The sequence below is a fragment of the Phyllostomus discolor genome, chromosome 4 (genome assembly GCF_004126475.2).
Source record: "Phyllostomus discolor isolate MPI-MPIP mPhyDis1 chromosome 4, mPhyDis1.pri.v3, whole genome shotgun sequence".
NCBI classification, from domain to species: Eukaryota; Metazoa; Chordata; class Mammalia; order Chiroptera; family Phyllostomidae; genus Phyllostomus; species Phyllostomus discolor.
Window position 1 is genome coordinate 186,886,244 of NC_040906.2, and position 27,908 is coordinate 186,914,151.

At 36.4% G+C, this 27,908-nt stretch overlaps 1 protein-coding gene across 1 annotated transcript in view; it reads right to left on the bottom strand.

The window, feature by feature from the left end:
• The window catches only part of AHI1 (Abelson helper integration site 1), a 176,751-nt gene that overhangs the window by 138,188 nt on the left and 10,655 nt on the right, over positions 1–27,908 (bottom strand). Inside the window, 8 exon segments of the mRNA XM_028510246.2 lie at positions 2,354–2,472; positions 4,538–4,644; positions 6,228–6,457; positions 12,715–12,838; positions 17,456–17,588; positions 21,028–21,180; positions 22,297–22,482; positions 25,502–25,597. Of these exon segments, the coding sequence (XP_028366047.1) occupies positions 2,354–2,472; positions 4,538–4,644; positions 6,228–6,457; positions 12,715–12,838; positions 17,456–17,588; positions 21,028–21,180; positions 22,297–22,482; positions 25,502–25,597 (1,148 nt within the window).

The window sequence follows — 27,908 nt, forward strand, 5'->3', positions numbered from 1 at the left end:
AAGAGACAGTGCTCGAGCTCAGGGAAATTAAAATTAATAGGAGAGAGAAGGAATGCATCAATATAAAACAGAAAGTGGATGCAGAAGGGCCACAAGAAAAGAAAGAGAGCTTTGCAGATCTGGGTAAGAAAAATTATCTCTAGCTATGAAGAGAGACTACTTTATAGAAGTAGCATTTGAGCTGATTGGTAAAAAAAAAGGACAGAATTTTTATATTTTCTCATGTGATCAATCAATTTTAAAAATCACAATTGATCCTTGCAGAAATATTAGATACAACATATTATTAAATCATCTACTAAATATGATATACAGCCCTCTAGGCTTTTTTGCTTACGAAAAATAGCTAACACTGCTTTAATGCTTACTATGTGCCAGTTAGGAACCATTACCATCCCCCCTTTACAGAGAGGATATTACATACACTGCTCTGCTACCCGCTTTTTCCAGTCATCAAAACGATCCCAAGCAACGGCCCTCCGTAGCAGAACATACAGAGTGCGCGTTCTCTATCATTCCAATAGGTACACGTCATACCATCATCCAAATGTGTCCTAAGAAATATTCTGTTGCTGAACAGCACACAACGTTTCCAGCTGTCCCCTAGCACGAACATGATTTCTATGAATAATCTTAAATACAAGTATATTTTTTGCACTGTTTTATCCATTTTTATTAAATTTATTGGCGTGACACTGGTTAATAACATCACATAGGTTTCAAGTGTACAATTTCATAACAGATCATCTGTATATTTCACCGGGCGCTCACCAGCCAAAGTCTAGTCACCATGCATTTGACCTCTTCATCTCACACCCCCTTGCTCTCTGGTGACCTTCACACTGCTGTCTGATTTCTTGCACTGGTTTATATTATCTTACCATAAATTCTCAGACCTGAGGTCACAGAGTCAAACATTTCTGCAGTCCTTGTCACATGCTGTAAAATTGTAAGTACTTTACATGTATAAACTAGTTTATTCCCCTCCAAACCCTTATGAGTATACATATATTACTTCTCCCGTTTGCGTGCTCAGAAAAGAGAGGCACAGAGGAGAAAATTAGCTAGCAAGGGGGGGACAAGGCCACTTCATTCTAAGCCGTTTGCCTGTAGAGAGCAAATACAATCTTAAACTGAAAACTGTATTGCTTAAAAAGAGAGTAACCAAACTCCCTAGGCCTGATCTTCTAAAATCTGACTGCAACCTCTATTTGTAAAAAAATACACTCTCAGCATTTCTTATCAAGAAACCTGTGCTCATACAGACTAACTCCCTCTGTCAAGAACACAATTTATATTATCCCACCTTTGAACGTTATTCCAGGCTTTTCACATTTTTCACTCTACTGAACATGCTTCCATCTTATCTAAAGTCTACCCACTCTTCAGACTGAGAGCAAAGACCAGCCTCTCCATAGAGCCTTTAACAGAAAAACCATATTATAGCTACCACCTGTGTTGCCCTGAAAAGTATAATCCTTATGTTATATATTTATATTCATTAAAAACACATACTGAGTACTTGCTGTCTGCCAGACACAGCATGGTTGCTATGTGCAGAGAAAAAGAATACACAGATTCCAGTCCCAGAAGATCTCACAATTTAACCTAATCAAATGTCCTGCACGTTATTCTGGAGGCAGCACAGCGGACTGTAACACCTGAGGAGCCACTTCTGCTCACCACCCTGCCGCAGCGCCCATACCTGTGTCTGGGACAGTGCTCCATAAATGTTTAAGGGCTGCATTGTTAGCCCTAAAAAGGGAACTGCAGAATAAACTAATATAGATCACCATATTTGTCTTTCTGCAAACAATAATGAAATCTAATTGCTTCCTCTCATTTTAGTGGAACTCAACACCAAAACAAAAGCATAGCACAAGTCCATGCTGACTTTCCCAGAACTCTACGTCTGCCTTTTACATTCAAAGTATTTCCCTTCATTGACCTCATTCAGAAATCCAACAAAAAAAGAAAAACAAGGATGAATTATTCAAAAGCCCTCTCATTCAGTTATGATATTATATCATAATACTATGCTATACCATATCGTTGATAAGAGAAATTCCAAGACAGAAGTGTTTTTTAATCGTGAAAATAAAAAGGAATTGGCTACATTTCAGATTTAAAACTATTCACATTTGGGGCCAGGTAATTCTTCACTGTTGGAGGCTGCCTCAGGAGCTCTAGGATGAGCTCTAGGATGCTCAGTAGTACCTCTGGTCTCCACCCACCAGATACAGACGCAACATTCGAAAATGTCTCTGGACACTACCACAGCTATATTTTATAAATACGAATTAGTTCATTATTTACTCGAGTGCTTCAACTACCAACAGTGAAATATACTTACATTCGGAGATCCATAATTCTCAAAGTACTGTCTTTGGTATGGATTAACAAACGTTTTCCATTGGGATGAACTTCCAAATAATTTATTGGAATCCCCTTAAACTCACTCTCTTTAATTTCCTAAAAATAAAAAAGGCTATATAATATCACCACTGTAAAGTTTGTCTGCTAAGCCCTTTTTAGAGTATAAAAGAGGAGAATTAACTTTCAGATCTAATTTTCAATTGTACTATATAAGATGCTTTAAAATTATTTAAAGGAATCCCCAGTAATTTCAGTTTAAGGTTGAAAATAAAGCTGATGAAATGTATTTTTTGGTTGTTATCTAATACCATATTTGTATGTGTCCTTGCAGTGTATCCCCAAACAAGAGGAACTTCTTATAAACACAGCTTCTAACATTGCATTTTCTACTTATTATCATGTAAAAAGCTTCCATTTTAAAAAATTCAAAGTACAGAATTAACTTTCAAGTTCTATTTCAATCTCAGATTATTTTTTCATACACTTATTTCCACTTGTCCTGAAAAAGGTGCTTCATCAGCAGATAATTCTGAAATCATTTAATTTAGATTTTAATTTTAGGTGGGTTTTAAAAAAATAATTATTTAAGGCAGCTATAGGAGATGCCTGATTAATGATGTCAAGAAAGATACAAGCACTGATGGAGAGTCTGCCTGAACAAGCCTTGCATTAATTAGAATAATTACCAGAGGTCCTTGTAGTTTGGATTACCAGAATGAAAAAAAATCACAAATGCAAAACTGCTCAGACTCAAGTCCACACGGGCAGAATTACGAAGTGCCCCTTTTCGCCCCAGAGGACCCTGTATGACTTCTGCGCCGGGCATCCTCTTCAGAGGTGGGCTGGCATCAGCCGAGGCAGGGCACAAACTGCTCCAGTCCCAACTAATACCAGCACGTGACCCTCTGCGACTGCAGTCTGACACTCAGACCTGCTGTTAGCTGTATTTTAAAAGTTACAGAAAAAGTCAAACACTGACACCCCCGATGGGGATTTTACTGAGCTAAAGAACCACCATTTGAGGGTGGGGATGCACTGCTGGAGATTCCAGCAAGGGGAGCAACACGTTCACAGATGCAAATGTGCAAAATAACCGCACAACAAGTAGTAGGTAGAAATCTGACAAACGGGCTGGCGGACTTAGTGTTTGCAATATCTGTTAGTAATTCCCTCCATGTTTTCCTTTATCATACTCATGCTCAGACTAAAAAGCCCTAATTTTGAAGCCCAGGTCCTGTATCAAAGTAGCTCATGGACACTTCATTTAAGTGACAGAGGAGTGTGACTCGGCATTCCCCACACTGCTGGTTGACAGGAACCAGCAAGAAGTGGCAGTCTCGTCTGTCCTATGGCATTAGCTACAAAAAAAATTCCAGCTCATTTCCTTTTTGGGGGCGGGCGGGGGGGGGCGGGGGACTGTCTCAAGTAACCACACCAGGCTGCAGATTTTCCAGGTAAATTTGCCTTTTGGTTAATATCCTGAGGTAAAGAAACACATGATTTTTAACACAAATAAGACTCTGCACTATGGACTCAAATGAGTGGAACTGGTGCCTTTGGGGCCTTGCCAATCCCTCAGGTATATAAGTAATTAGAATTCTTTCAAAGTGAGTGAAGTTAAGCTACAACATGAATCCCAGGCCATCATCAATCTGATAGACAGAAGAGAACGACTAAAAATAAAATAGGCTGTTTCCTAAACAGATCTGATAGACTCAATAGGCTTAATTAAAGTTACGGAAATTTTTTTACACTTACAGTGTCTTTTTTCAAACAAGGACAATTGTTATATTCTATGATGAGGAACAATAAGTTGAAATATAAGTTACCACTGATAGGTGGTAATATAACATAACATACACCTTATTTAAGCATAAATTTCAGTAATGGGTCACTGAATGCCATGGTACAAATTAGCGTTCAAGAAAATTAAAGGAAATCCCCACCAAAATGAAGAAAATTCTCACTAAATTACTAGATTATCAATTAGCCATCAGAAAGACATGATAATTAATCAATGACAACAGACTTTTCAGGGACTGAGGAAAACTTAATTTTTTTGAAAAGAGAGAACAGAATGTTGTGTTGTTTTATATTAAGGCCATGTGGTTTTCCCTATTTCTTTAATGAAACCCCAAACTATGAAGCGCGGTGCTAATACCTTATTCACACTCCAGTGGCGCACTGAATGCTGCACGTCATTCACTTTAACGTAGGTATTCCACACGACAATCACCCCTGTGCTGTCTCCTGAGTACATGTGGTGACCTGGTTAAAAAAAAAAAATTACTCACTGATTAAAGTTACACAGAGGTGGAAGGAAATAATACGAAATTGGGAAAATGCATGCCAGTAAAACAGTCAAAATAATCCTAGGGCTACTAAGATGTATTTTAGTTAAAAAAGCCAAAAACCAAACACAACTAACACTAAAATCCCAATGACCTTTAAATGAATTCTGTGCTCTTTTGGATGACTTTTGATGATTAATTTCCCTTTGAACTTCCTTGATTTTAACACAAAAAGAAATGAGCATCACAGTTTACACACAGACGCACACACACACAGAGCTCAAATTTCAAAGCCAAACAAATTACCTGAATTATGCAATGTGTACCTATGTCACTCACTTTTATCAACCTATATAATGTCTTAAATTCCTGGGAAAACACCTATATTCTAATGCAATCTGTTAGCATAATGCCTGAGACCCAGCAAGAACTCAGTGACCAGGGGATGGAAAAATAATAAATAACAGTCATTCCAGTTTAACATAATTCTTAAATTCAACCCATTTTTAAGTTGAATGAGACCTCAGAGACCATCAAGTTCAACTTCACACCCACTTAGCAATATTTTACACACCATTACAAACAGATGGTTATTCAGAAACTGTGAATTTCATATGTCAAAAGCAGCTTATTCAAATGATAAACTGCTCTATGTATTAGGATGTTTTTTCTAAATCTGAGCAAAGAAAATCTGTCTTCTGTAGCTTTGGCCCTATCTTTACCCACTAGAGCAACACAGACTGATTTCTCTTTTTTTAAGTTTTAATAACCAAATAATGAAGAAATTCTTCATCTCTCTATTGTAATATGAGCCACTTCTATTATGACACAGTTTTCAGATACCTTTCTATTGTGGGTTAGCTGTTTCTGAATGTGTTCCAATATATTAACATCCTCAGAGTTGAATAGAGTACATTAGCAGTATAATTTTAATCTGGATCCCATGCTAATTATCATTAAAGCCTACATATCTGGAGTCTGAAATAATGTAAAAGATGACTATTTAAAAGATGTAATATATTTCCTTATTCTTTCAGTTGATAATCTATATTTTACATCTTTAAAAGACCATCTATATTATTCATATAATAGAATAAACTAAAATAATTGCAAATTCCCCTTCTATATGCTTATACTTTAAAAAAATAATACTGTTGCTCCATTTAAAATATGTATTTTCAAAATTTTGGATTTATTTCTTCATCTTCCTCATTTTTACCCTTTAACTTGAAAGGCCACTAATAAAAAAAGTACTAAGGGGATAATCACCAATCTAATGTGATATATTTATGAAATTTGGAACATGACCAGTTGTTACAGCAAAGATTAGTTAAATCTAAATGTTTAGGAGCTTAATGACTTTAGAATTACAAACAAAACTCCTTCAATGCCAAATAAATACCCAGGTATATTATGTAATCTGCAAAACACACATAAATTTCAAAATACACACTCATCAATACATAAAATCCTTCTCAAGCTTAAATATTTGTCCTAGAGATAACAGTTTTTAATTCTTCATACAACTAGGCTTAATTTGGAATATATTCTCTGACATACCTTCAATATCAAAACAGAGAGAGTTAATGAAACTCTTGTGAGTGTCAAACTGTCGGATCAATGTGGCAAAATCATCTTTCATATCAACTTTCCAAATCCGTATCACAGAATCGTAGCATCCTGTAACCACCAGTTCTTTTACAGCGGGATGGAATTTGGCCGTGTAAACAAAGCAAGGATGAGGTAAAACTCTAAAAGTATTTGTATTGTTTATTTCATTTTTCCATATCCTAGAAAACGATAAAAAGTTACATATAGTTCCTGAAAGGCACAAATTTCTTTAAAAGTTTATCTGAAAACCAATATAGCCAATGATAAGTAGGCAAGTGATAACAGTAAACTAAGTTTAAATTTTATAACTAAACATTAATATGATCATATATTTGGTGGCTGGGGTTCTTTACACTTGACAAAGCTATTTTCTTACAGGTACTTTCCGGCATAATGTAAGTACCTGCATCCTAATTATAATCTATACTATCAAACAAAAAAACTGTATTTGGATTTGAATATGTCTATCTTTCTAAAATCTACCAACTTTTGCCCTGACTGATGTGGCTCAGTTGTTTAGGTGTCCTCCTGTGACACAGAAACTCACTGGTTCTATTCCCAGTCAGGGTACAATGCCTAGCTTCGGTCCCTAGTCAGGGTGCATACAGGAGGCAACTGATTGACGTTTCTCTGTCACATCAATGCTTCTTTCCTTCCCTTCCACTCTCTCAGATAAATAAATAAATACATATTTTTAAAAATCTACCTACTTTTGACATTGATTAAACAAACACAACACATTACAACACAATAGTTGGTAAAATATTGTGTTTAGTATAAATATATGAGAGTACAGGGAGGAACTTCAATGATTTTCCATTTTTGGTTGTATATATTGCTTTTGCAAAGTACTTACCAGTGGGGGTTTAGTTAATAAGACACTCAATTAACTTTATATCAGTAACTTTAAAGCCTAGATAATAAACATGAAGATCTCAAAGACTGACAAGCCATAATGAAATGACTATATGACTATATGAGTAAAATAAAATAATTATCAAATTTTGATAAAAAACAGATAATCCAATATTAAATATTCACTTGGTGTTAACACTCTTAATTATCTCTTCCTCTAAATAAGGGGCGTCAAACTCATTTTCACCGGGGCCACGTCAGCCTCGTGGTTGCCTTCAAAATGTCGAATGTAATTTCAACTCCTTAACAGTTAAGGAGTAGTTACATTTATATGGTCCTAAAATTATTTCTGCTCTTTGCAGGCAACCACGAAGCTGATGCAACCCCTGGTGAAAATGAGTTTGACATCCCTGCTCTAAATAATGGACAATTAAAAAATTAGTATTATTGTTATTGCTACAGTCTTGACAAAAGAGTAAACCCTAAGGGTTAAACTGTTATGTTAGATACTCTACATTTCTAGTCATTGTGTAAAAACAGGCAAAACCTAGCAATAGCAATACATAGCTGCTATGTGAGTGTGGAATATTAGATTTTTAAAAGCTTAAGTTACTAGTATTTGAAGAACACATTAATCTTTCAATATAGGGAATCACAATTCATGCTTTTAATTACTGCCTAGGAACTAAAGAAAATTAAGTCCTTTACAAAATTATCAATAAAAGAAAAAATTACAGTTGTTATTCAAGAATAGCATTCAATGAATTGTCTCAACAGCTGCTTAAAATACAGGATATGATCTTCAATTACCAAGAATCCAAACTAATAATGAAGGAAGTGAAAGAACATGTTTTCAAGTAAAAATAAAGCATGTGTGTCAGAGCATAAACATTTTAACCATAATAATACTTTCAATGAACATATGTTACATGAAATATAGTATTTATTGAAAGAACAAAATCACTAATTTAAAGGAGCTATTTTAAGATTGTTACAGGGGACTAAGTGGTAATGGAAAAAATATAATAAAGATTATATATTAAAAAACAAAAGAAAAACATTGTTAAAAGATAAAAACTTCAGCTGCTTGCTAATGAATCTTAGCAGCATTATTTGAAATATAGGCACAAATGAAGCCATCATATTTTTAAAACAGCTCAATATAATTAAAATATATATAATATTTTAAAATAAAAATGAAGCTTTTTATGTAAAAACAAAACTGGTATCAATGGTGGCTTTTGTCACCCAATTAATGGTAGAATCTAAGATCAAAACAAATGTATGAGTGGATTTTGGAAAAAATCAGGCTAATTATAGACAGAAAAGAAGGAGCACAAAGTTGTAAAGACTAGCTGTCTATAAAACATTACTAGAATTGGGAAAGAAAAATATACCAAAGTTAAACAGCACATGTAAAGGGGGGAAGGCCTATTTGGGAGCCATTACACACAGAAAATTCTTTCTGATTATATTAGGAACTGTTGATGTGGGGGAAAATACAGATTAAACTGAAGATAACTAAAAAGGGGGATTTAGGTTAAGCCCTTAAGGCAGACAGCTAACCAGCAGGAAAGAGTCACTCAGGTGACACTAAGGGTAACGTGACAGTGATCCCAAGGAAGACAGAGAGAAGACACGGGCAGAAACCCATACTTCTGCCACTTTGGGGCATGAAGAGCTCATTCTCTCCTTCTGACTGCAGCCCTTTCCTTACCTTTTTCAAAACCTCACTGCCTTTTTGATTCTAGCCACAATGCTTCTTCCTTCACTCAGTTAATCCTTCACCATAATATTTTCGTGATGTAAAGGGTCCTAACTTAGTATCAATTTCAAAGCTACATAAAGTAAAAAGTGTGCTTTACTACTATTATATGTTGTGTGGGGAAGTCCCAGGTGGCTTCAAGAAATGATGAAATCTGAGCTGGGTTTTAAGTGATGGCTGTGAGCCCACTATGTGGAGTGAATGAGTTGGGCAGGAAGGGCATTTAAGCATAGAAGAATAGGTAAGGTAATGGAGTTGAGATGCCAAAAAAGTTGTTAACGGTATTTCAAAAGATTGTGTGGGTAACACAGAGGGTACATGGGAAGTGCACAAGAGAAGGTAAGGCCAGCCTGAATGAGGGACAGCCTGTCATGCCATCCTAAGGAACTGGAATATTTTCCAAAGGGCAGTGGTAGTCAAAGATTTTTAAATCAAGGTTATTTATGAAAGATGGTACTGGAGGAGGCTAGAGATGTGGGAGGCTGAAGACTGAACACTGGGAGAGTTTAGCAGCATCGTTTTTTTTAAGAGGGATTTTTTTAAAGATTTTATTTATTTATTTTTAGAGTGGGAAGGGAGGGGGCGAGAGAGAGAGAGGAACATCAATGTGTGGTTGCTGGGGGTTATGGCCTGCAACCCAGGCATGTACCCTGGCTGCGAATCGAACCTGGGACACTTTGGTTCCCAGCCCGTGCTCAATCCACTGAGCTACGCCAGCCAGGGGTAAGAGGGATTTTTTTAAAGATTTTATTTATTTTTAGAGAGAAGGGAAGGGAGGGAGAAAGAGATAGAGAAAAACATCAATGTGTGGTTGCCTCTCATATGGCTCCCATTGGGGACCTGGCCTGCAACCCAGGCATGTGCCTTGACTGGGAATTGAACCAGTGACCCTTTGGTTCACAGCCCGAGTCTCATCCACTGAGCTATGCCAGCCAGGACAGCAGCATCATTTTAAGCAAGAGATAACAAGGCCATGAATTAAGGCGACAGCAGTGAGGATAAAAAGGATGATAGAATGGTGAGTCTTTTACAAGAGAGAATTGAGAGACTTCAGTATTACTTAGATATAGAAATAAATGGTAGAAAGAAAAGAAGAAATGAGTACTAGTCTTGACTCCCAGATAAGGAAGTTATTAAAAATATATAGTATAACAGAGCCCTAGCTGGTGTGGCTCAATGGATTCAGGGCTGGACTGTGAAGCAACGGGTCGCTGGTTTGATTCCCAGTCAGGGTATATGCCTGGACTGTAGGCCAAATGCCCAGTAGGGGACACAGGAGAGAACCACACATTGATATTTCTCTCCTTCTTGTTCTCCCTCCCTTCCCCTCTCTCTAAAAATAAATAAATAAAATCTTTATATATAAAATAAGAAGACTGAAAGAGGAAGACCAAGTTTGGTGATATTGGTAAGTCTGGTTTTGGACTTGAAGTGCCACTGTACAATCCAGACAGAAGTGTGCAAAAGAAAGTCAAACTCAGAAAAAAGTGAAAGCTAGAAGTCATTTGCATATAAGTAAGATTCAAAGCAAGGGAAAATGAGAGAGGCCTGGAAAAGCACACCAAACCAGGGAAGACAATCCAAGTCAAGAATCTTGAAGATAAACAACTACAGAGAACAGGGAGAGGAAAGGAACTAAAGAAAGAGAACGGCCCCTCCCCTTCTTCCCCTCTTATCTCCCTCCCCTTTCCCCTCTGGTCGCTGTCAGTCTGTTCCTTGTTTCCATGCCTCTGGTTCTATTTTGCTCATTTGTTTGCATAGTCAAGGAACAGGTATAAATGACCCACGGACATGGAGAACAGGGTGGGGACTGACTGGGAGCAGGTCTGTGGGGCACAGGTGGGAGAAAACTGGGACAACTGTAACAGAACAATAATAAAAAAAGAAAAAAGAAAATCAATAAGCTAGAAAGAAAGAAAAAAGAAAGAGAATGAGAATTGTTCAGAGTCCTAAAAAGAAAACAAAAGAGGTTGTCAATAAAAACCATAAATTGAAAATATTTCAAGACTGGTCAATAATTAAATACTGCAGTGAAGGCAAACGGGGTAAGAACTGAAACTGGCAAATGCATCTTAAAAGTAGCAAGTAACTGCTGACTTCTTGAAGAACGTTTATACGGCAATGGTGAGAGTGATAGCCGGACTAACTGGGTTGAAGCAAAGACAATTAATGGTATTAGATGCTCTTGATGATGCAGAAAAAAAAAAATGATGTGGCAGCTCAAAGGCAGAATGAGCTGAGAAAAAGACTTTTTAAAGATAAGGAGATCTGAGCGTACAGTGGACCCTTGAACAACACAAGTTTGAACCGAGATGGTCCACATACATACCTTTCTAAACTTGGTTTTGAAACTGTATTTTCAATCTATGGTTGGAAGTTGCATATGCTGTATTTCTAAGATAAGAGGACAAAACAGAGAAAATGAGACTACAGAGTCAAGAGGTGTGGGAAATAGAAGTTAACAGAAATATAGATGAAAGGACTGGGATTAAAGGCACAGAACAAAATTAGCCTTAAAGGTGTCTAAAACCGTACCTCCTTGTTAAGAGAAATGTATAGAGATAGAGATGGGTAAGTTTACAGATGGGAAACCAGAAGAAAATATAGGAAGTTCATGTCTGGCTAAATTTCACTGTAAATTGAAGGCAGTCATCTAATGAAAGTGGGAAGATTATGATTTAGAGTATTGAACTTGAAGCGTGGTAAGGTGTGGATCTGCTGCCAGAGGGATGAGAAAAGATAGCTGAACAGAGACCAGTAAAAGCACTGCTCAGCGGAAATGAGAACTTGCTAAGACCACGGTCAGGTCTTAGCAAGATTATATATTTTTCTCTAGCATAACCTGGCATCTGACAATGCCTTTGTTATTCTTGAGGCTATTAAAAGGGACTAATAGTAGATTCCCAAATAGACAGAGAGGTAAAATCAATTGTCACCAGTTGTCATCAATTTCATTTAACTAAAAACTAAACAGTAATAATATCTTCATTAATTGGACAGTATATATCAAAAAGGAAGCTGGTAAGATTAATAGAAAAAGAGACCCAGACACTAGAAGTGTCTGTAAAAAAGTGTGTTTTAAAGAACAGGAAGTGTAAGTAAGAGTGAAATCAGAGCGGATCTCGAACTGCTCTAAATGTCAGTTTCCTACTCTGTAGAGATAATAAATATCATTTGTTGAAATCAAATTTAAAGGACATATATAAAAGCATCTTCAACAACTGCCTCAAAATATTTTTAGAATACATCCAAGGTAGATCAAGCAGCTACAAAAAGCATAAATTGAAACTTTAAAAAAATAGCTTTAAAAATATTTTAATGTGGCACATTAAATAGGAAGGGGTTATTTTAAGACTGACATTTGGAAAAATGCAAATACTTACTATCTATAAAGCTCTTAAAACATAAGGTGCATGTTCGTTTAGTTACTAAGCATCACCGTGGCCCGGCCTCTGCACCTAGCTGAGAGTGAAGATGGGATCCCTGCCATCCAGAGCTTACATTCTAGGAAAAATCTCAGTTGTTTAATGACACTGTCTCAAAGTAGTAATCGAACAGCGTGCATGATGATCATTTAAAGATAGTGAAGACCAGAAATACTACATATTACATATTACATAAACAAAATATTTTACAAAAATGTCTTCAAGAAAAGTTTTTACTACTTGTTTAATCAGTCAGCCTGTCTGATGCATCTTCATGACAATCTCTTGATAGGCAAAACACAACTGAAGCATGAGTAGTTCTATCAATTACTATTCTCTGTGCCTTCCTGGCTGGCAAGCAGCACACACGAAACACTTCCCAAACACACACCTGGCAGTGCCATCCGCGGATGCAGTAAGGATATAGCGATCGTCTTCTGACCAGCAAAGGTCATAAATGATATTGAGGTGGCCGCACAATTCTCTCAGGAAACGTCCGGAAGGGATTTCGTACACTAAGGAAAATATTCAAACATCAGCAAGTTTCCAGACAGAGGATGCTCAATACAGTAACATACAAATTCACAGTTTATAATAGCTTGGACACAAAGTAAGCACTGTCTGTAAGAACATCACCAAAGGTTTTCAGTGTAAAAAATTTCAAAATCTACAGTTTTCACTTGCTTTAGACACAAGAATTTACAAACATAAAATTTTGTAATATGCTACAATTAACAATTATTCTCATTTCTCCAAAACAACTCTTCTAATAATCTTTGATAGTCAATTAATTAATCATATAATAAATAACATTTAAATTGCAATTTACTTCAAAGACTCTATAATTTGGGTTTTTGTTAAAAAGGTATTATTTTACTTGAAAACGGATTAAATTCCAACCAAAATTTTATTCGAAGAAACAGGAAATTTAAACTGTACTACTGTCAGCAAAAAACTCTAATACTAAAATTATAGATGTAGTAAGGAATTAACAGAGACCCAGTCCAATAAACACTGTAGTTTTGCTATGTTAGAGTATACAATAAAATCATCTAAGACAGTGACTTTCAATCTTTTTCATCTCATGGCACCTATAAACTAATTAAAATTTTGCAAAACACCAAAATACATTTTGTGCCAATTTGTCCTAAAAAAGAGACAAAATTTTGATTTATTCACACTGGATGGCTATTATTGTGTTGGCTGTTACCATATTTTTATTCGATAATCTAAGGGAAAAGCAGCCAGTGCCCCTGACTGAACTAGTCGGTACTGCATGTTTTAAAAATTCTTGCAGCACACTGGTTTGAAAAATCACTGATCTAAGTTGGTAACAACAACGTTTCCAAGTCTCTACTTCCACCTAGTGGTCAAACCAATTGCCTTTAAAATACTAAGCAACTATAAAGGACTCAAACCAAACTATGGTGGGGTGGAATTGGTGGTGGAGGGAGGTGGGGATGGCGGGGGGTGGTGGGGGGTATATGCAGACAACTGTACTTGAACAATAAAACAATTAATTATAAAATAAAATACTAAGCAGTACAGGAGTGCTTCTGGCATAGCAAATTAAGGACCTCAAAAAATGTGCACCCACATAAAAGCAATGAGAACACTGGAAAAAACAGGGAAAAGTAAGTAACTCTTTCAGAACTCTGGAAATTAAACAAAGGCTTGCAACAATCTGAGGATTTATTCAAGAAAAATTGCTGAATCTTGGTAAGAACATTGAGCTTCGTGGTATATCTTTTAACTCCCCTTGTTCCTTCCCATTCCCTTCTCCCCAGCTCCAAAGCATCCTTAAAAACCAACAGCCTTGCACCTACAATGAAAACCCACAGCCTGGCAGTCATGGGATGGGGCAGAAGACGTCTGACGTGCCCCAAAGCCCCATCCCTAAGATTTACCACTATTAGACATGGCAGGTTCTTGAAAGCTCCATTTTCAGGGCTTGGCCTTATTCAACCTCACTCTGAGCATGCTCTGTGTAAACAGTCCTAACCCTAGGTGCATGTAGATAATGCAGTGGCCCAGCTATCTGAGACAGTGACACCAGCTGGGGCTAAGAGGAGGTTGACCAAAAAGCTTAAAAAGAAAAAACTGGGAATGAGATGTCCACAGAGGACTTTGAAAAACTCCAACATATTCCTGGGAATCTAGGACCTATGCTCCTGAAAGGCTGTGTGCTTACCCAATCAAGACCTGAGAGGCCCTGTCTCAGTTCAGCGGACCTGAGCCAGCTCTGTGCAAAGAGGAAGTGAAGGCCACGGCTGAAGAACTGAAAGTGGATCCCAATGCTACGCTCACAGAGCCCCTCAGCAAACACTGGGAGAGCTATTCGCTCGAGGCATTTAAAAAACAATCTCCCTCTAACCACTAGCTGACTACTAAGCTAACGAAGCAGAGACTTCAGTGGCAACACATGACGAAGGGAAAAGATTCAGAATTAGTTCAGAAAAGTCATGAAACAAACTAAACAACAATATATCCTGGCCCTGCCATGTACCTCACTTGATTAGTGTCACCCAGATACAACAAGGTTGTGGGTTCAATCTCCAGTCAGGGCACATACAGGAAGCAACCAATGAATGTGTAAATAAGTGGAATGACAAATTGATTTTCCCTCCCCCCCTCCTCTCTCTCTCTCCCCCCCCCATTCTTCTCTCTCTCTAAAATAAATAATTTTTAAAAGATTTTTAAAAAACAGTAACATCCCGATTATGTAGACAGAGAGGAAGAAGGGCCAGTCTGATTACCAGAGCTGCCACATTTCAATAATGAAAATACACAGTTTTCAACATAAAATTATGGAGACATGAAAAAACAAAACAGAAAAGTCTGACCATACATAGAAAAAAAAGCAGTCAATAGAAACTGTTCATGAAGAAGCCTTCACATTAGTCTTCCTAGGCAAAGACTTTAAATCCACTCTTATAAGTATGTTCAAAGATCTGAACTAACAGAAGAATCAAGACATGAAGAGATTTTGCAGTCTAAGGGTCAGAAAGGAGAAGAACGAAGAAAACCAAATAGAGCTGCAGAGACCTGTGGGACGCCACCAAGTGTTCCAACACAGAAATGACAGGAGTACCTCAAGAAGAGAAGAAACAGAAAGGGGCGGGAAGAACATCTGAAGAAATAAAGACAAAAACCTTAAATTTGCCCTGGCTGGCGTAGCTCAGTAGATTGAGCGCGGGCTGGGAACAAAAGTGTCCCAGGTTCGATTCCCAGCCAGGGTACATTCCTGGGTTGCTGGCCATAACCCCCAGCAACCGCACATTGATGTTTATGTGTCTGTCTGTCTGTCTGTCTCTCTCTCTCTCCCTCTCTCCCTCCCTTCCCTCTCTAAAAAATAAATAAAATCTTAAAAAAAAACCCTTAAATTTGTGAAAAACATCAATAAGCACATCCTACAAGGAAGCAAATTCTAAGGAGTCACGACATAATCAATAATCAAAAAGATTCTTCTGTATTTTAAGATTTAAACAGTAGGTAAAACTAAATGTATATACCATTTTGAACAAGATTTTTTAAGCATAAAGTAGCACATATTTACCACAGAAACGATGAAAACATAAATAAAAATAAATTCTTTCACTACCCAAAGACGGAAATCACTATTAATATTCTGGAGTATGTTTCCTAAGAATCTTTTTTCCCCCATATATAGGTTTTAGTGAATTTTTGAAGTAGCAGAGCTGTAATCAAAATATACAAATAATTTTGTATTTCTTAAAGCTAACATCATTTCATCAGAAAGAATATTTATTTAACAAATGCTAATCAAGCCAATTATAAGTTGCTGCTGAAAAAAAAAGAAAAACAAATCGATGAAGAAGTAACTGTGAGAGGCTGAGGAAAGTTCAACAGACTCTGGCGCCCAGGACAGATGCCTGTAAGGAGCTGAGGTGAGCTGGTTTTCACCACAAGCAAGAAGTACGGGAAAGTAGTAAAGCCTCCAAGTCTAGAAGAGTGTAGTGCTCATTTTAATTAAAAAAAAATCTTTAAGACACAGATAAAATTTTTCTTTTTAACAGTTTCCTATATTTTTTATCATTTTTTTATTGTTGTTCGAATACAGTTGTCTCCGTTTTCCCACCACCACTTTCACCACTGACCCCCCTCCTCAATCCTACCCCCTCTTTGGCTTTGTCCATGGGAACCTTTATACATTTCCTTGATGATCCTTTCCCTTCTCTCCCCCATTATCTCCCTCCCTGCCCTCTGGTCACTGTCTGTTCTTTATTTCCCTGTCTCTGGTTCTGTTTTGCTCGCTTGTTTGTTTTGTTGTTTAGGTTCCTGTTAAAGGTGAGATCATATGGTATTTGTCTTTCACTGCCTGGCTTATTTCACTTAGCACAAAGCTCTCCAGTTCCATCCATGCTGCTGCGAAGGGTAAGAGTTCCTTCTTTCTTTCCACTGTGTAGTATTCCATTGTGTAAATATACCATAGTTTTTTGATCCACTCATCTACTGATGGGTACGTAGGTTGCTTCCAGCACTTGGATATTGTGAACTGTGCTGCTATGAACATTGGGGTGCTTAGGTTCTTTTGAATTGGTGTTTCAGGATTCTTAGGGTATAATCCCAGCACTGGTATTGCCAGGTCAAAAGGCAGTGCCATTTTTAGTTTTTTGAGGAAATTCCACACTGTTTTCCACAGTGGCTGCATAATGAGAAGTATTAATTCAGGTCCTACTGAGCCAAACACTATTGTTCTAATGCATAACAAATTCGAGGGCTTTCATCACTCAAATTATCACTGCTATCAACTGACCACATTAAAATTAAAATCCTCCTGAGATTTATTATCCTTCATGGTTTTAAATTTCTATATTTAAAGTAAAAAATGCTTCATAAAATCCACCTGCATGTTTTAAAATAATTTACCACCCTTCACTCTACTTCTGAAAACATATTATATATAAAAATGTAAAATTTTACTTTGGAAAACATACTGCATGGAAAAGTGTAAAATTATTAAAAAGAACTGTTACTTTACTTGAAAAAATCTATTTAATTTAGTAGTGCTGGGGAATTACTCAAACTAAAATTTCAGTGAATTTAAAAAAAACAAAGAATATCCTCCACAAAGACTTCGATCAAATTAAACAAACAGGATTAATACTCACAAATAACTGGATATCCATCCCGACTAGCACAGGCTGCTGCTAATATTCTTCCGTTGTGAGAGAAAGAAAGACAAAAACATCCTCGTTCTCCTGCATTTAGTGAGAAGAGGTGCTTGTTTGGGATACGGCAAGCCTAAAAAACATACATTTTAAAAACAAATTAAGAAACATTAAAAGATGAAGTCTAGCTGTAAATTTTAATTACTGTAGGTGTTTTTTAAGTCCCTTTACAGTGATGAAGAGTACGCAGAATGATGGAAAAGCACAGACTTTCTAAAGAGAAAATCGGTTCTCCACAAGATTAAGTGGATTTGTACTCCATATCTAACTGGTACTTAATCCACCTAAAATATGAGTAGAAAATTTCAGTATCTTATACTTTAAAGCTGTCACTACCATATAGTTTTTGTATCACCCCACAAACACACACACACACGTCACACCCTTATCCCCAGACACCAACTAATAACGTGATTTTTGCTGAACCATAAACTTGTTCTAAGACCGTAAAAGCCCTTCAGGGCCTAGCTTAAGCCCAGGATGCATAACTATTCATTCTCTCTTAAAATAACCATCATTTGTGACCATCTTCCATAATGTATTTTCAAAGTAATCATTTACTTCTTATTGGTTTCTGATTCGATAATTTTATTAAAATTTTTCATAATTTTTATGTGTTCATTCACTATTACCAGATGAAATCAAGACTTTTAATGTACTAATATACCTACTGTAGAAAACGTTCAATTAAACATATACTGTGCCCTCACTATATGCCAAGAATGTGGTCCTTTATTACACATCTTTTCATATATTCATTACAGCAACCCCATGAATAACCATCATTACTACATAGAACTAAGAAGCATTATTCAGAGGGTCAAGCCCAGCTTAATGAGCCTAGTCAGAGACTAGTAGTTCAAGGGCCTGCATTCTAGATGGGTACCAGGTTCTTCCCAAGTAGCATCAAGAGTTAGCAGCATTATTAGGAGGCAGCATTAGGAGTGAGTAGCTAGTTGGAAGGTGGAAAACTGAGTAGACATTAGGTGACAATAATGTACCAGACACCATGCTACGCATTTTTCCCCTCCATTCTCTATCCAGACAACTTTGAAAAGAGGAGATTAAAAGAGGAAAAAATTGAAGGAAAAATCAGGTGGTTTTATAATCAGTTGCTGCTCCTTCTAGAGCAGGCAATGGAGATGAGGAAAACTTGGCCTAACCACCTAAGCTAAAGTCACTGAAGCCACAACCATTTTCTTTGCATTCCCAGGGCCTGACACTGTACTTAGAAGAGCCAATGAAAGTTCAATATTGATAAAGGGCCTCAACATCTCCGACTCTTTCCCTTTCTTTACCACCTTGTCAGTCACTAAATTATGCTGGTTCCTTCTTTCTTCCTTGTTCTCTCTTACTTTGCATTTGTGCTACCATTACCCCTTCTTCACCTCACAGCAACGACTGCAACTGCCCTCTGGTGGGTTTCTCTCATTCGGATGTATACCAACCTCAAGCACTGCATGCCACTGCCAGCATCAATCTGTCCTAAAATATTGAGACCATACTTCTCTCCTACCCCAAAACCATTCATTAATTTCTCATATCCCACACAATCAAGTATCAGGCTATTATTCAAGACACTCCACAACATGAGCCCGCCTAGTCTGTACACAACCTCATACGAATGCTGATTTCCAGCCCGTCAAGTTTTGAGTGCCTGACGAATACAGCAGGTACTGTCCCATTTATTTACAACGTGGCCCCCATATGAAATATCTTTTCCTACCCTTCACCTACCCCTAACTTGGCCATCTTTTAAAGTCGAACTCAAATTCACCAGCCCGTTAAAATAAACCCATCTTCTGCAACTCCAGTTCACCTTCTCCATTCCTGCAATTCTCAAAATATTCTAGTTTCAAGATGCTTTCCAGTTTCAGAAAAATTTTGAGGACCTCCCCAAAAGTTCTGTATATGTGGATACATCATACATGGCTATTTATCATATTAGAAATTAAAACTGATACATTAAAAACTGTTAATTCATTTAAAAAACAACTGTCTTTTAATGAAAAATAACTATATAAAATGAAATTGTTCTACATTTTTTAAAATCTCTTTAATATCTGGCTTCATAAAAGATAGTTAGATTTCATCATTGATATCACCTATCATTTAACTTCTGGAAAACTTCATTGTAGACTTATGAGAGAATAAAAGTACAAAAGAAACCAAATCATTATAAAATTATTAAAGTCATGATTCCATTATGAAAAAAGCTGATGGTATAGTTTCCCTAAAAGGGTCTCAGGACCCCTACAGTTCCCGAATCACACTTGGAGAGCTACTCATCTGTAAAATTGTCTCTATGCCTGTGTTTCCTCCTGAACTCCCCGCAGCGCACCTGACAGTGAAAGGCACTGGTTTCTGCTGCCCCAGCAGATGTGAAAGGTCCCCAGAGCACAGTGTAAGTGCTGTCCTCCCCATGTTAATATGTCTAAAGCATTTTAAGTGACATTAAGACGGATCTGCAAAAAAAAAAAAAAAGCCTCAAAAAAATGTTATGCAAAACTCAGAAAGTGAGAAGGTCTGGGAAAACAATCATTCTTATGTATATACTAAGTGTTTGCATAAATTAAGATTTTAGATAAACTACATTGGTATTGGCTTATACATAGAAAATAAGCCCCTCTTCCTCTTTGTGGAAACAAGTAACAGATTTACAAAGCTGTATCTGAAATACTTCTTGCTACTGCAAAATATGCTAACCAAGAAAAATTTAGTGAAAGCTTAAACACTGCTTAACTTGTAGTAAAAAATATACATGTACATATCGCCATCAAAATGTGATTCAGGAAGAAGCCAGACTCTACAAAAAATTTCATGAATCCATTTTTTAAAAATCAAATGTTTAATAATAAATCAATCAGGAAACATACCTCTTATACACATAAGAAACTATGTATTGTTATGAGCTGAACTGTGTGCCCAAAAATGCATGTGTTAAAGCCCAACTCTGGCACCTCAGAAGGTAACAGTATTTGGAGATAAGTTCTTTAGCTAGCCAGTTAAGTTAAAATGAAGGTTTTTGTCTTTGTTTTGTTCTGTTTTGTTTTGAGGCAGGTCATGATTAGAAGAGGAAAGCACACAGGGAAAAAATACAGGGCAGGGGGAAAAGGCCGTAAAAAGGCAGAGGGTGGCAGCCGTCTGTCAGCCAAGGAGAAAGGATTCAGGGTAAATCAACCCTGCCACCCTTGGCCTTGGACGTGCAGCCCACAGAACTATGAGTAAACAAATTCCCGCTGTTTAAGTCAAGCAGTCTGCAGTATTTTTTCACGGTAGCTCTAGCAAACTAAAAAAACTGCTCACATCTCTAAACAAACAACCTAGAGAGTGTTTTTCTGCAAATGGTAATGACTCTATTACTACTTGCCAAATGAATTATTGGAAAGACAATACTGTGGTTAAAAACAAGAATACTCTGAGAGTTTTAAATAGCAATCTATTGCCCTAGGAGTTGCTGGAGTGTAAAGGAGGAAATATCTAAGTGAATCCAGTGCTAGCAAACACTTCACCTGCCCTGGCAGCCGCTTCCACCTTACTACTTCCTTTGAATCTTCCAGCCCAGGTTCTGCGTCTGCTGAACTTGACTCATGGTGTTGTTCACAATACGCTGGTTTACTTTTTTCCTCCTGAAGGGTCATCGCCGGACGGTACGATGGCTTTACCTACATATGTACAGAAAGTGAGAAAATTATATATTGTGTTAATTTTTTCTCATTTCTACCATAGATGGTGTTTAAAACATTGAAACCAACAAAATGAAAATGTTTTCAAAATGTAATCCAGAAGAAATTCCAATTTCATGTGTACATTATTCTAAATAAGAAGAGAGTTGTTTAAAATTATTAACCAAATAGCCTTAGAAGTTAGAAGAAAAAAGTAGAGCTTGATTGGTAACACGAAATTGTTTTAACAGCTCTGTTCTTTTGTTTCTGTCTCTTCACCAACACCTACCAGATGTTATGGCACAGCTCTGATGTGCTGTGGTATCTCTGGTTTTAATATCACAAAACTGATGTTAAAATCTAAAGATTTTAAAATCTTCCACTTCTTAAAAATAGATTTAACTGCATTCAAATCAATGCAAACCAACTCTGTGGTCACAGTTTATAATACCAACTACAGAATATGCAACTGACCTGAAAGATCTATAGCAAATAAGACAAAAGCAGAAGTTTCACCTCATTTTAGGTGAAACTTTTGCTAAGATCATTATAAATTTAAACTATGAAAAACACTAGTAAAAACATAATTTACTAATTCTTTAAATAATATTGTGAAAATGTGCCTGTAAATCGTAGTCTGCAAACTATGGCCCAGGCCAAATCTATCCTGACTGTTCTTGTGAATAAAGTTTTACTGGAACACATTTTCAAACTGTTTTGTTATCACCTACATATGTATACATAGCTACTTTCACACTACAAAGCTGAGTAACTGCAACAGACTGTATAGCCTGAAAAGCTTAAAATATTAACTATCTGATCCTTTCTGAACAATACTTCTCAGCTCTTGTTTTATAGCACTTTTATCTGTAATATTTAAAAAACAGTATTATTTTTAAAAACATTTTCCTTAACAATGAAATCTACATTTATTATTTAAAATTCACTTAATTATCTTTTAAGTATCAGCTATTACAGGATCAATAGATAATCTCTGAAGGTAACTTTCTATTCTAAAATCTATTAAAATAATTCTAGAGATATTTTTAGGACTGGAAAACATGTCACCATTTCATCTCAACAGAGGCTATATATTTACGTGTGCTCTTAACTTACACATTCTGGAATTTTCAATCCTCTTACAGTTACGTATAACGTTGATGGATAACGATTTCGGGGACACTTTGACCACCACTCAAAAACCTCAACAACATTTAAATGGGATCGAGACTTAGCAGGTGGGTAGTAGAGCTGCAAGCGAAGTTTTGAATTGATGTTTACATTTCCATTGGCTCCTAGAAGCTTAAAAGAAAAATTCAAATAAAATTTTACCTTCATTGGAAATAAATATATTAAATAAAGCAATAATATATAGTCAAAAACTCATTTAAAAAAGATTAATATGGCGTGTGGAAATTCCTTAGAATATAAAGCAAAGAACTGTGACATAGTTGGCTAACCACATTTCAAAATCACTTTGACAGTGGGTAACCCAAATGACTTTTTAAACATTTTCCTGACAGCTGTCTTTTTGCCTATACAACTTCAGATTGTTGGTAAAGCATTTACATTTCTGTGTAGATGTTACTTTGCACACAGAAAGGGATCAATATATCTTTGAGAAAATAATGACAAAGATCAAATGCATACTACTTAAACATGGAAACAAATTTTCCATTGTTTAGTATCAGTACTTTTTTTTATCCTCACTCAAGGACATGTCACTGATTTCTGAGACAGGGGAAGGGAGGGAGAGAGAGAGGAGGAGAGAAGCATCGATATGAGAGAGAGATGTGACTGGCTGCCTCTTGAATGTGCCCCAACTAAGGACCAAACCCGCAACCGAGGCATGTGCCTTGATCGGGAACTGAACCCACAACCTTTTGGTTTACTGGATGACTCTCCAAGTAACTGAGCTACATGATATATACTATAATGTTTAATGCTTAAAAGAATAGATATATGCATATGTGCTAAAAGAACTAAAAGTGCCTCTACCTGAGAATTATGATGAAGCCTCAAAAATTTGTAACTGGACAAGGTTCCTTTGGAGTTCATATGGACCACTATAATAACTTTACAATTACCTAAGACATTCCTGGAACCAATGGTATAGGTATTAAAACAATAAAATTTTAATGTGCTTCATGCCACCTTGTCAAAGATGGATTTTGTTCCTAGTCACTGTTTCCATACATGTATTAATTCTGTCAGTAGATACTCACTAAGCACTTTATGTGCCAGGAGCACTAACATGCCGGGAGGTGGTGATATTATGAGATACAGTGGTTCAAGAGAGTGATACATATTAAACACAAAGAGATTTGGTGAAATAAAACTAAAAATGTTTAACAAATTTGCCAAGAAGAAGGCACAGCTGACTTTGAAAAGCTTAGTCTCGTGAGGGAGATATTTAAGTGTTACTACAGACAAAGTACACAGAATATCTTACCCTTTACAGGGGGTGGGACCAGAAGAACTCCTGATTGCCATTTCTGCCAATGGTATGTAATAGATAAATAAAAATCTACATGACATTTAAAGGCAAAAATGCTATGAAATACAGTTCTGTTTCCCAAGCGCAGCTTACAGGAAACACTGAAGTTCTACACAATCCTCAGCATTAAAAGAATGATTAATAAGACCACAAGAAGGCAATGCTTAGTATATGAAAGTGACCTTTCTAAGGGTTTTTTTCTTGTTTTCCCCCCTCTTACTCAGTATAGAGGGGCACAGAAATAATGGGTTATAAAAGGGTGATTTTAAAAAATACACTGCAAGTGATTTCCAAGTTCACTGTAGAATTACTTCCTCATCACGGCCGACCTGGCTGCCACTTGGCAGCCAGACTGCACCTCTTCTAAAGCTTCTCTCTCACCCCCAACATGGATTCAGTGACTTACCTGGGTTTTCAGAGCATCTGCTCTATAGCACATAGTCATGTAAGTAATATGTTTACATAGAAACTGAACTGGAGGGCAAGAACACTGCCTAATTTATCTATGAATGCCCTTTATAATGGCAGTGCCTAGCAGTTCAGACACATATATTTGCTGAATGGATGGGTGTACAAAAGGAAAAGTTTTATAATAAGACAGTACAAAATAGGTTAATTACTCAAGACTTTTTATTACTCAAATTTATGTTTGAAATCAGAAATAAAAAATGCCAGAAATTTCAAAACTATAAAATTAAAATCTCTTTTTTTACAAACATTAATCTTTCCATGCCTTTTACCTCTGCGGAAATATCCTAAAGACACCGTTTCAGACATAGAGTGCTGCGCAAATTTCCTGCCTTGACCTGCCAGCATATATATTTGCACCTTCTATATTCCATTCTCCACCCAACGGTTTTTCCAAAACATAGATCAGTGTATTTTATCCTTCTGTTTAAAATTCTATAAAGCTCTCCACAGCTCTTTAAAATCCTGTAATGGCTTTCTGTGGCACTAACGCCTTAGAAGACGTTGTATAATCAAGACACCTCAGCAATCTCTTCAGTTAGCCACTGCTCCTCAGTCTCTGTCCTCCAGTACCAGTGGCCTTCTTTTGGCTGAGTACAGCAGGTCCTCAAATAACATGTCATTAAACATCCTTTTGTCATAACATGGTGGGATACCATACGAACTTAACTCTTGTTTACATCAATTATCCTATGATAAAACTGATTTCGCTACGTACATCATTTTGCTGAAAGTTGCAGATGCCACGGACAACACTGAGGACTCGCGTCTGCCTCATGGCTGACAACAGCAGTGCCTTTGCACGTACTGTACCCTCCTCTCAGAGCCGCCTTCCCCCACTGCTACCGTCTGGCCGACACTCAGGTTCAGTGTCTCTTCCTGAGGTTTCTCTGGCCCCACACGCTGTTTCCATCATCCACCTCACACCTCTTCACAGTGTGTTCAAAAATTAAAATAAATGAAAAATTGTGTAATCAATTGTTGTTGTGTGTTTTTCTTGCTAGAGATGAGGTCCACGAGCCAAGGAGTTTCTCCTCTTTGGTCACTGACTGGAACAGTGACTGGCATGCACAAAGGGTTTAATAAACATCTGCTGAGTCAATGCCAGCAGGACTGTGTCTGTCTTTTTCAGTGCTGTGTCCTTAGAGCCAACAGCATACCTGGCACAAACTAGGCACTCAACAAATGTTTCAGAATCTGAATGAGTATCGCTGGAGCTTCAATTAATAACTCTCTACCATGGCAATCTCACCTGAGATCCTAACTCCTTATGTGAAACCAAACTGAATTTGAAAAAAGCAGCCCATCGGATTTGAAGATCACATTAAAAGCGTTTAAAACGGAAGAAAGACATACCTTGAGAAATGCCCAAGCAATTTTCCGAAAGCCACATTCTTGGTTTCGAACTTCAGAGTTATTCCTAATTTCATCAATGCTTAAGAAATCAAGAATCTATAAATAAATATTTTTAAAAATTATTTTACAGAAGACTAGGCTACCTAAAATTTAGTATTTTCTAATAATATATTATGAAAATGAAAAAGTCATGTTTTCTTAAAAGTTCTCCTTATAGGGAGGAAAACCATTTTTATTTAATTTCATTAACCTTTAAGTTAACTCATACTGTCAGTGAGGATCTACTTTTTTGGCCACTCTTTTATTAATAAATCTTTTATTAAGATGTATTTTAAGTCTAAGATGAAAATACTAATTACCTCAAATATAGTCTAGGCACAAACACACCAGGCACAGAATGCTTAAACTTTGATTGTTTTTTCATGAGAGCAGACTTTGAAGGGCCATTTGTTTAAAAAACTCATGGTCTTGTCTATCTCTGGATCCTTCCTTGGATCATCTTTGTGAGGTTGGGGATTTTCTCTCTGTATGTAAGTTGTAATTCGGTCTCCCAAGAAAATTTCTTTCACATCCCCATCCTGTCTAGATGTCAAAGCTCATAAATTTGCAACCGACCTTCCACAGAGACTATGTATATTCCAGGATCTTATCAAGACTATCACTCTGAACTTAGCAAAGTGTTTATCAAAAGTTCAGCTGAGGTAACAAATCTTTATAGAAGAATGCTTTGAAAAAATAGTATGGACTCCACTCATCCTTGCTCTTTATATTCTTAAATCTATCTTCAGATGTAATACATGCTCAATAAAAAACACTGATAATATAAGAAAAATATATTACTAAGTAAAAACAACTTGTAATCCAGACCCAGAGATGATCACCAGTAACATCTAAATGTTTACAGGTTCGCATGCACCTAAGCCTTTTTCCTGAGTATTCCTAAATATCTTTATATTAATGCAAGTCCAATGCTATTGCACAAACTATTATGATACACTTCATATGTATATCTATGTAAGTCAATTCATACATATGTATATTATCATGGCAATGGCTGCCTAGTATTCTTTTATACTATAAATACCATAAATTTAATATAAACCAAAATTTATTTAACCAAACCTCTTTCTGAATTAAGACTTGTCTCTGAAACTTTTGCTGTTATAAACAGTACTTAAGTAAATAAATACCCTTGCACATAAATCTTTGTATACTTGTCATTTTTTCCCCCTGAGGAGAAATACTTAGAAGTGCAGTAAGCTTTAAAGACTTCTGGTAGTCATTATCAACCTCTCCTCAATAAACCCTTAAAAAGCTGAGATAAAAATCAGTTTTGTAGATGATAACACATTATGTTAAAACTTAAGCACCTGAAAGTATTTATAATCCAACAATCTTTCTTAAATTTCTTTTTTTAATTTTATTTTAATCATTGTTCAAGTACAGTTTTCTCCCTTTTACTCCCATTCTTAAATTTCTATTACTAAAATGAATATAAAAGATTATAGTAGTAAATGACAAATTTCTAAGACACAAAAGCTCTCAAAAAAAAGTAAAGCTTTGTATAAATTATATAACACACTCACATATGAATGTTAGAATATTTGTTTCATAAACACTCACAGACCACCTAAAATTTAGAGTCTATAAACACAAGCAACTCTACAAAACCAGTCACTGGCCCTGGTCACGCCGTCCTTGACCTGCTGAAATTCACCACTTTGCTGACACTGGAAGAGGAGTTCTCTACCTCCCTTTGCTTATGGAGAGAGAACATGAATTAATTAAAAGAAAAGTGGTCTTTAGGTGTATGATACACCTTTCAAGGTGTATCATATCTTCTTTGTATGCCCTAAGACAACTGAGTAAGTGAATGACCTTTTTGATAATACTCATGTTTCTCATCTAAGTGTAAACTAGCTTCAAATACAAATCACCTGCGCTTAAAGTTGAAGTAACTGAGAAAAATCACTTTATACTTCTTGATTTCTTTTGCAACAAAAAATTAGAATAGCATGTCAACTCAAAGACCATATACTCCATAAAGGTTTTCCTAACTGCTTGGACCCTCCACTAACTTTTCATATCTAAGACGCTCTACTTCATTCGGTTATATATTACATTGCCTCAGCCAAGTGATCTGTGCATGCTCACTTTCATTTCTATTAGTAGTATACAAACTCTCCGGGAGTCTGACATTGTTAAATGAGTTTATACTTTGTGAATGGGTTAGGAATGGAAGATTACATAGATACACATCCAATTCAACACTTCAGTTAACAGTCACAGCACTGCCGTAAGGATTAAATAATAGAGTAAATCCAAAGGCTAACTACTTATACTAGTAAATACTCAATAAATATGCTATTACTTGTATCTCCACTGCTTATTACAAACACTAAATAAC